At 46.7% G+C, this 9839-nt stretch overlaps 2 protein-coding genes across 12 annotated transcripts in view; both read left to right on the top strand.

Annotated features, from left to right (window-relative positions):
• The window catches only part of LOC105558725 (thioredoxin domain-containing protein 15), a 4238-nt gene extending 2226 nt beyond the window's left edge, over window positions 1-2012 (top strand). For 4 of the 9 annotated variants that reach the window (XM_012006578.1, XM_012006574.1, XM_012006575.1 and 1 more), the window contains 4 exons: window positions 149-307; window positions 394-617; window positions 696-922; window positions 1092-2012. In XM_012006578.1, coding sequence (XP_011861968.1) covers window positions 262-307; window positions 394-617; window positions 696-922; window positions 1092-1446 — 852 coding nt within the window. In that variant the 5' untranslated portion in view covers window positions 149-261 and the 3' untranslated portion in view covers window positions 1447-2012. The remainder of the gene's footprint in view (window positions 1-148; window positions 308-393; window positions 618-695; window positions 923-1091) is intronic. The other 5 variants (XM_012006580.1, XM_012006576.1, XM_012006579.1 and 2 more) reach the window with 3 other exon arrangements.
• A 299-nt stretch (window positions 2013-2311) lies between these two features.
• On the top strand, window positions 2312-9626 carry LOC105558723 (zinc finger protein 91). Of its 3 annotated transcripts, none has more exons than XM_012006568.1 (7): window positions 2312-3530; window positions 4779-4881; window positions 4991-5298; window positions 5554-5925; window positions 6078-6429; window positions 7144-7574; window positions 7940-9626. In XM_012006568.1, exons 1-7 carry the CDS (start codon window positions 3270-3272, stop codon window positions 8537-8539), a joined length of 2427 nt encoding a protein of 808 aa, XP_011861958.1. In that variant the 5' UTR covers window positions 2312-3269; the 3' UTR covers window positions 8540-9626. The 3 variants fall into 3 exon arrangements, with proteins under 3 accessions (XP_011861958.1, XP_011861957.1, XP_011861960.1); XM_012006567.1 differs by having other exon boundaries at window positions 4979-5298; XM_012006570.1 differs by lacking the exon at window positions 2312-3530 and having other exon boundaries at window positions 4800-4881; window positions 5050-5298.
• The last annotated feature ends 213 nt before the right edge of the window (window positions 9627-9839 follow it).

The raw sequence follows: 9839 nt of genomic DNA, 5'->3' as shown, positions 1-9839 counted from the left end.
GTAGTCTCAAGGTTAAAGCTAGTTACACAGATGACCCCCATTATCTTGAACAACTTTTGTCCGAAACATTTTTGTCTTAAACTTATATTTTTTGAGATTTTTCAGGGTGTCCATACTTTTTCTTCACCTTGTATAATACATATTGAAGTTCCAGGCTGTCTGACGGATCTACGAAGCCAAACGTATTGTTGCATGTTCCGTGGACCTCGCAGGGTTGCCAATTTGCTTGCAGTACGAGTAATTTAATGCCACATACCAAAGATGAGCTGGTTGAGAATAAGCTTTGTTATACCTATTTTAATTTTGGGTAAGAAATAATTGAAAAGTTTGCATACACTTTTTACATTTTACTTCGAACCATTTTTGAGATTAACACGAAGTGTTATCTGCAAGTTTTAGTTAGTATCACAAGCAGCGAGGAGACTACGGAAGATCCCGCAACGCAAACAGTACCCGTGGATGCCTTCGATGAGGAAGGAAGTAAGCAGGTTCATACAGACGAAAAGAATGAGCCTGCGAAAGTGAACGCCAATGCAGCAGTAAATGTCACGGATACTGTCTCGACTAATACCACTAAAGTGAATTGCTCGTCGGAGAAGATTCACGGCCCTGTTGAGGTGCTACGAATGTCTAAACCAGTAGCACGCTGCGTCGAACCAAATAACAGCTTCCTTGTACATTTGTCATTGTTGCAGATTGTCAATACGACAAGGCTCATGGAGCTATTGACCTTGGAGCCTGGCCCCTCGAATCGCTCGAGAAATGATAAAGATGGCAAACAGCTACCGGGAACGTGCGTTTTCGTGTTATTCTACGCCAGGTGGTGCGTATTCAGCAGCCAAGCTGCGCCGCATTTCAACGCGATACCTCGGTCGTTTCCCCACATCAAAGCCGTCGCCATTGATGCTATAAAACATCAAAGGTAAGAGTGCAAAGGAGATGTGGGAAGAAATCTTGTGAATTTCTCTTCGCCCCTTCCTGCTATTCAAAGTATGTAAGGGCCTGCGTCTACGATATCGCCATCGATGCTAGAACTTGGTCCGAGTTCTAGCACCGTGGACACAGACCTTATGAAAATACACGACTTTCAGCTTCAATGCTCAGTACGGAATAGTCGGGGTGCCGACACTGATGCTGGTCCACAACGGCAAGCCTGTCGCCAAGTTCAACGACACGATCTACACCCTGGAGTCATTCGCCAAGTTTATGTCTCATCTGACGAACCTGCAGCCGAACGGCTCGCTGTACGTCACGTCGGCGGATTTCACTGGGCCGGTGTCGAGCACGCCCTCCAACGAGATGGACTATTGCCTGGTGCTATCGTGGATCTTCATAGTCGCTTGCGTGCTGTACTTCACGTCGCGCAGCAGATGGTGGCAGCAATTCGTCGAGCTCATTCAGAACACCTGGCTCGAGAGTAACGCGCAGCACGAGCATGTCGATTAGGCGCGGGGGGCGGGGACTGATTGCCGAATTATTTAGCCACCGAGATTTTGTAAACTTGTAAATAGAGAGAGGAAATATATAAAAATAATATATAAATGTAAATACTAGCAGAGGGAATTCCGAGAGTTTGCTGAAATTAAAATTACTTTTGGTATCACTGCAAGGTTACTTCAATTGCGAATTGCGATACTTTCTCGAAGTCAAAATTAGTGAGGATAAAGTGCAATTCGTCTGCTTAATTTTCGCGATGAAGAATATCAATGTTAACCGACATCGAGGTCTCGTACGTTTCTTCTTTGGTTTTTACAGACGTTTAAGCTAAAGCGTAAGTTTATTTGATGATAATAAAACTGCCTGGTCACCGTGCGGATCGGTTTATATTTAAACTCGTCGATTGGTTTCCATAAACTGCTCTTATCGCCTAATTTGCCTCGCTAGATTATACGTCTTTGAATTTTATCATACTTTATACAGGGTGCGGAAAAAGTAAACATTTGTGATACACACCTTGGAGTTTTTATGTACAATATACGTAAATGTTTATAAAAATTGAAGTGCTATTGCAACAGCATGTTCTTGACACCAAATCAAGTCAAAAAGTCCTGCATCATTTTTCCTCACGATAAACAGTTATATCGAGATATCGTATGATGATTATTGAAAAAGTTACCAAGTTTTCTTCGAATATCTCGAAAATTATTAGACAGATAAAAAAATGTTTCCAACAAAAGTTGGTCCAATTAATTAATAGAAAAAGATGATGTAATAAGAAGTGAAGGTTTCCGTTTAAAAAATTCAAGGTGACCTTCACGTGACCTTCAAGCAACTATTCAAGATCAAATTAATGACACCATCTTATGTCTCCCTTGAAACCGTATAACTTTTGTCTCAAACATTTGTTTCTTAAAATTCATAGTTTTCGAAAAATTTAGGGGTTTTCATACTCTTTCCTCAACCTGTATAACTTTATTTTAGTCAGAGGCGCCTAAGTATTAAAAAAAAGGATTTTAAATAAAAACTACGACACCGAATTATACGTCGAATAATCTCTCCGTCTCGCCATATAACTTTTGTCTCAAACATTTGTTTCTTAAAATTCATAGTTTTCGAAAAATTTATCATACTTTTTCCTCAACTTGAATAACTTTATTTTAGTTAGAGGCGCCTAAGTATTAAAAAAAAGAACTTTAAATAAAAACCACGACACCGAATTACACGTCGAATGATCTCTCCGTCTGGCCGAAGGAGAGAGATTGCTAGGGACGTCCATTTAAAACGAGCGTCGTCCGGCGCGCCGTGTTGGCGTCTATTTTGTTTCTCGCAGCTGAACTTTCGCGCGCCTGCCCTTTTCTCTCCAACACGTCCAACCGCCAACGTACACCCGCGCCGTTTCGCGTGCGGCAAGTGCAGAGCCGCTCGGAGCAGACCTTTTAAACCGATCGTCAACACACCGTGCAGAGGGCGCGGCGAGCGCCAGCCTCTACGGCAGTGACGTGCGCGGCCGACGTTGTAATGGCCGACTTCGAGGTTCACTTATTAAATTCCCAACTTCACGATTGTTGTGCGCGGCATTTGTTTGCGCTGAAGTGCGCCGCCGATGGATCCGTTGTCGCGGTGACCGGGGCCGCGCGGTGTTGTCGACCGCTGCGCGGGGGAACGGAAGGACTGCCCGGCCGGACACGTACGGGATTTTGCCGGATACTCGCCGGGCGAGATGAGAGACGTTCCCGCGGGCGCACCACCGTCCCGCGCTTAGGTTAAATCGCCGCGTCGACCGGATTGCAGAACGCGGGCGGTGCCGGGGCGGCCCGACGGCTCCAGTTATGGGCTCGCTCAACCTCACCTGCCCCATGTGCTGCGGCGAGACCTTCAATAATCCCCAGTCCCTCAAGTACCACTTGCTCAGCCTGACGGACAATCTCTATTGCCCCGGTTGCTCGCAGCGCTCCGACTCGGTCGCGGCGCTCATTCAGCACCTGGACATGTGCGAGCACGATCTCAGGTACAAGATGAAGCCCGAGGTGCTCACGGACAGGCTGAGGAAAGGCGGGAAGGAGACTGAGCTTAAGATGGATCTGCTGATGGTGAGGCGAAAGGGGCAACAGCTTCGTTGAGGCTTGCATTGCAGGGCGTCCGATCGCAGGCTTCTCGCGCACTTAATTCCAGGCTATTTCAAATATCGCTCGAGACAAAAAGAGCTCGAAGTCTTGACGAATGCAATTGTTAAGGGAGTTCCTGGAAATATTGCTCTTCCAATTTTTTGGGCAACAAGTGAATGGAGACGAAAGAAATTGAAGAAATGTTCGTTCTACGAAGCAATCCACTTGGCTTTTTATTTTCTGGTTAATTGTTAGTCCATTCTTTGTCTCTTCTTAGATAATAACATGGAAAAAAATGGTGAGTAGACTAACTTTTGGTCAGGGTTGGGAAGTAACAGGTTACTTCAGTTACATTTTTTTCGATAACTAGTAACTAATTTATATATTTTCTCAACCTCCACAGATCGCATTAGGCCTTGCGTTTGCGCATAGACGCCTTTATCGCCGCTTTACAATTCAAATGCAGATTCGATATTTTTTATTTTTATCGCAAGGGAGTAACTGCAAAGTAACGATTCCTTACTTTTCGAGTAACTGTAACGCGTTACTTTTCAGAATTGGTAACTTGTAACTGTAACTAGTTACATTGTTAGCGAAAAAACTGTAACTGTAACTGGTTACTTTTATAAAGTAACTTTCCCAACCCTGCTTTTGGTTAACAGTTAACCAGAAACTGAAAAACCGGGCCTTGGTATGATTGGAAGTGCTAGTCAGCGAGGCCGTGCCGCATGGATCAAAATGAGTGATAAGAGCACAGTTTGGTGAATACACGGCGTGTGATCAGGACTTCCCCTTGAAGTGCTGATGATGTATCTTGGCTGTTTTTTGCAACGCGCGGTCGAGCACTCGAGCAACAAAATCACTTTGCATCTCTCTCTGAGCTATTATTGGACGTTTTTCTGGCCCAGAGCACAATTCAAATTGATTAATCGTTGACATTTGTGGTAGACTTGTATTTACAGCTATCCACGTTTGAAACTAATCGCCTAATAAATTTGACGCTCGATACAATTTCCAGAGGTGGAAGCGTACTCTGCCGCTGGGGGATTGTTTTGTCTGCTTGCGGCAAAAGTTGCCAGCTTGGTTAACCACTAAAAAGACAACATTGCATATTAACGTATGCGCCTTTGCCAATTTCCGGTCTTTCAAAATTATCTGACGCCCCGTATATGAACGGTTTCAAATTGTCTGGTTCTCCCGCCGGGGAGTCTAATTGTGGACTGTCCATTTCAGGATGTCAAGGCGCAGCAGATCAACCGGGGCTTCCTCGCGACCATGGGCAGCAACGGCATCGTCATAATGGGCGACTCGCAGGCGATACAGCTGGACGAGAATGGTTTGTAGAATCGCTGTCTTTTTTTCCCCCCCTTTCTCCCCTTGCGCAAGATTTCCCCGTGGGTCTGACTCTGTGGTTTCTAACGGAAAAACATCAGGAGAGATTAAAGTCGTAGAAAAGATGGACACGGAAGAAACGCAACCAGATGAAAATTCTCTGGATTTCAAGATGTCCGAAGGACTCGCCGGCGACGGTGGCGGGGCGCTGAAGAGACCGCAGCCGTCGCAGGGATTAGTGGCGATCCCCATAGCGAGCGCGGACCGCAAGACGGCGCTGATGGAGAGGAACGTGATCGCCGTGTTGCCGGAGAGCGGCGAGCTCCAGGACGGTGAGGCCACCCTGATCGACGTGGAGCGCGTGAACGAGGGGGAGATCGACGAGGCTGGGCTTCTGCGCGTCAAGCGCGAGCTGTGCGAGGTACAGCGGAAATCCTGCTACATCTGGGAGAATTGTATTTCGACCGATCTCTTTCGCAAGCTCGATTCTACGCAGTTTTTTTATTTTTCTGCTTAGACGCTCGGTTTAGAATGAGCGCTTAAACCGGGAAATTGTGTAAAATCGAGATACGACCTCGCGAAAGAGATGAGTCGATTTGTTCCTTCTGTGTATTTGGCGAATGTTACCGCAAAGTTATTCCTTTTTACCATTTCTCTCTCACCTCTGTCGCTGCAGCTCGAGTCTGACGCTGTGTACAGTTGCACCAGTTGCGAGATGAGCTTCAACTCCGTCCTGGAGCACATCAAGCAGTTCCACGACGGTCAGGAGGTTTTGCTGGAGATGGCGGAACAGTTGAACGACCTGGCGACGACGAGTCCAGTGTCGGTGTTGTCCGAGAACTCGGAGAACGTGGCGAGCGCGCGCCAGCGGTCGACGATGAACACGCTGCGCACGGAGGAATGCGTGGACAGCGAGGGTAGGCTCTACACCAAGAAAGTGGTGCAAATCGAGAGATTCTGGGACCGCACTCCGATTCAGGTCACGGCGTCGCAATCGGCGAAGGCTCCGATGATCGAGAAGTTCTTCTCGAACGTGGAGGGTGTCAAGGTGTGACTTTTAAGGCGAGCTTCTTGAGGCCTGTGTCCACCATGCTAGGACTTGGTCCAAGTTCTAACGTCGTGGACGCAGGCCTTTAGCGGACGAAACATTCCGCGCGCGCGTAAGAATCAAACGTCTCCCTAATGCATGCAATGTCGCAGGTGCGAGAGAAACGCCTGGCCTCGTCGATGCGAATGTACAAGTGCAATCAGTGCCTGCAGCAGTTCTCCAAGCTGGGCAACTTCCGCGTGCACGCCTGCCTGCGCGGTAGCAATCGTTGCGAGCACTGCGACCAGAGCTTCGCAACCCCGAAAGCCCTGCAGCTCCACGCGAAGGTGCACGACGGCGAGGTCGATCCGAACCAGAAGACGTTCGTCTGCGCTACATGCGGCACCGAGTTCTGCTCCCACAAAAGCTTACGGCTGCACTCGAGGATGCACGCGCCGGTGAGAGCCAGACACGTCGACGCACCCGAGGGCACCCCTAACGCAACTTTCACCTGCCCCGAATGCGGTAATAAATCCTACTTCGAGTGAGATATTAACTCGACTCACAGTATAAGAATGGCGACGTATTGTTATAAATTTGACTACGAAGTCAATAACAAAGGTGTACAGGACGAGTGACATCTGCTGTTTTAAAATAGTGAGAAAAGTTGAAATTATATACAGATTCGAGGGCCACAATTTGTTACTAACAATAAGTCGATAATCAAGTATAGGACAAAATACATAGAGAGTTACGAAACTCTAGAGTGTCTGCCTGTTTTAAATAGTGGGACAAGTTGAAATTACAAGGTTGGAGGGTCACAATAAATTAATACAATAGCAGAGGAAAGTCCCCTCTTATGAGATAGCGGAGTTTTTACTAAATTAACAGGCATCATCTGTTGGTTACTCCATGAATTTATTGCCTTTGGAGTGAAATCTGCTTGGTAGAAAATTTATTATTAGATCGTGTGATCGTTGCGAAAAAAGACTTGTTATTGAATTTGGACATTAAGAACCTACTTGTCTCGCATTAGACTCCGATCTCCGATAATAGAGAACTTTCCTGTAATTATGTGAAAGTATGAGAATGAATTCAATGATTCAAATCACATGTAAAATTTTATCTCCGAGCAACGATACGATGGACAATTGACAAATGCGCTCTTGTGAGATAATAACAGACTATCAAGACCATCGCTTTATCTCTCTTTTCTTAACGTGAATTAATGCTCCGCAGGCAAAACGCTATCCGAGTCGTACAAGGACGCGCACATGACGCTGCACACGGGAGACTCGGTGACGTGCACCGTATGCAACCGGAAGTTCGATTCCGCGGACAGCCTGGCGATGCACGCGGCGGTGCACGTCGAACTGGCGCCTCCGCAGTCGCCTATTCCGCTGACTTTGGCCTCGTCCGTCGCGGAGGCGACGACGACGCCAGCAGCGATGCCGACGGTGAGGCCGACTTCGACGGCCTCGATCGCAGTGACCTCGACAACGGCGCTAACAACGGCGACTACGACAACGACTACAGCGGTGACAACGGCAGATCCAGGGGACAGCCAGAAGCCCTATCAGTGCCAGCATTGCGGACGCAGGTTTACCAGGCCGCACGAGAAGGTCAAACACGAACGAATTCACACGGGGGAGAAGCCGCACGCCTGCGAGGTAGGCGGACAAGTTGTGTGGTCGAGTTTTGCTAAGGTCAATGAAGTGACCACACAAATGCGCAGCTGACAATCTTTTTAAGAGCTAGTTTTACTATGTACCTTTTGAAAGAAGGGATAAAGGGGGAAATAAAAATCTATTTAATTATTTACATTGCAACAAGAGCCACGGGAAATCTTACAAGATCCGTGGCAAATTTGAATAACGAAAAGAAAATTACAAATACCAGTCATTTGAGTTTGATAGTCTAGTGCTGCGTTGCATCCTCTTTCGTTGCAACGCAGCCCTTGGCAGGCCAAAGTGCTTCCAATGTGCTGCGGTCTCACGTGGATGCTCTTCATTGCAACTTTTATCTCTGTCGGCAGGTTTGCGGCAAGACCTTTCGCGTCTCCTACTGCCTGACTCTTCACATGCGTACGCACACGGGCGTGCGGCCGTACGCCTGTCAGCATTGCGGCAAGCGCTTCAAGGCGTCCTCCGTTTACAATCATCATCTGCTGACGCACGGCGAGGAGCGCGCCTACACGTGCCCGTACTGCCCGAAGACGTTCAAGACGCGGGTGCAGCTGGCCGGTCATAAGAACAGCCACACGAAGCCGTTCCGGTGCACCGAGTGCTCGCGGCCGTTCGCGTCTCTCTACGCGGTCCGCTCGCACATCCAGACCCACAAGAAGGACAATAATCTCAAGTTCAGCTGCTACGTGTGCGGCGCGTCGTACGGCCGGGCGTTCGCCCTCAAGGACCATCTGAAGCAGCACGGCCAGGACGTGCTGGCGTTACCGGAGCCAGCGCGAGAGGAAGAGGTGCACGAGAACTTTCTCCTCGCCGAGGAGGGAGCTGAGGAAGACGAGTTTGTAGCCCCGCCTCCACCGCCGCCGCCGCCGCCGTCGTCGTCGTTGTCGTCGTCGTCGTCGTCGACGACACTTCCCGTCGTCGCGCGCTCCTCCGTGAACGACACCGACTGACTCAATGATTGCAATTCGGTTCTAGTCGTAGTATCGTAGCACAAGCCTACGTACGAGGAACGTGTAGACTGCAGAAACGATTGGACACGGACGCCGCCGTGTTGATACCTTTGCGCGAGTATAGGAACCTCCTCTGTATACTTGCGCGCGTTGTTACAAGTTCCGTGAGTTGTTGCGTGAAGCAAATGGAGTGGAGTTTTTTTTACCAAAACCAATCGCGATCGATTGGAGCGTAGTTGTACGTAAGCGTTGTTGACCCGTTAACAAAGTTTATTATCTGTTTGTATTTCCCGCACCGTGTTCGCCGTTTTCCATTACAAATTCGTGAGCCTGATTCAAAACCGGAGTATTCAGGGAGCCAGGAGCAACCGGTCTAATCTAAAAAGAATTGGTCGGATTCTTAATTAAACTTAAAAAAATACCGCGAGATTCTTTCGCAGCGCGCGTTATGAAAATTGTAAATGTGTCGAAATGAATTCTCGTATCGCTGAAAATTACATAAACTTTCGAGTGATACAGTCATAATATATTTTGTATAATATAATAATTATATAAAAATTAACGCGTTTTAGCTTTGCGTATTAATGTCCGACCGGAGTCGTCGAAATTCCCGAGGCAAACGTAGCTCGCAAATCGATCATCCGTGTAACCCGACGTGATTACTTAAATTTGAGTACAGTTAGGCTTTTAAGTACGCGCTTTTAATTTATTTGAAATTTCTTGGTAGCTAGAAATGAATTTTCGTACGTGACCTATACATATCATAGCAGACAAACTGGTTTTAGTTTCAGTTTCACGGTTATTTAATTTATTGTGCGCAGAATGGTGCAATTGCGAATCATTTTGTAGAATCGCATAGTTCTATTAATTTAAGGTTACTCGAAAGAGATTAAATTCCATGCGCGAGCAACTGGAATTTTGTTCGGACGAGAACGTTGATCTGGAATTATATTTTAAATTATATACGATAGTTTAATCTTAATGAATTTCAGGTTTCTTAATGTTACACTGTTACATGTTGTTGTTCGGAGAGTATTTTATGACAAATTAAAATCTGGTTTTTTACTCAGGAAATTCGTTAAATTAATTCATTGAGAGTTTCTATTTACATTTTTTTTTTACCATTAGATTGTTTCCATTATCTAGGATCTAGGAAATGGAAGGCGGAAAGCCGCAACATCGCTCCTATCTTCACGCATATTTTTACATATGAGGATTATTTTGTGCTGGCTGTTACTAGTTGTCGATGTGAGTTATCTGAATTTATTCTTTCTCTAATTGTAAGTTGATCAACTTCTAT

The sequence above is a fragment of the Vollenhovia emeryi genome, unplaced genomic scaffold, assembly GCF_000949405.1.
Source record: "Vollenhovia emeryi isolate VEMERY1.0 unplaced genomic scaffold, V.emery_V1.0 DF939317.1, whole genome shotgun sequence".
Taxonomy (NCBI): Eukaryota; Metazoa; Arthropoda; class Insecta; order Hymenoptera; family Formicidae; genus Vollenhovia; species Vollenhovia emeryi.
Note: the sequence above shows the minus strand (reverse complement) of the source record. Positions and strands in the feature narration are given on the sequence as shown.

Excerpts from the sequence above, each read along its gene's own strand:
- LOC105558723 (XM_012006567.1), top strand. The coding sequence starts at position 3,270 with ATGGGCTCGCTCAACCTCACCTGCCCCATGTGCTGCGGCGAGACCTTC. Across the intron at positions 5,299-5,553 it reads TCAAGCGCGAGCTGTGCGAG|CTCGAGTCTGACGCTGTGTA; the intron begins GTACAGCGGAAA and ends CTGTCGCTGCAG. Across the intron at positions 6,430-7,143 it reads TTTCACCTGCCCCGAATGCG|GCAAAACGCTATCCGAGTCG; the intron begins GTAATAAATCCT and ends AATGCTCCGCAG.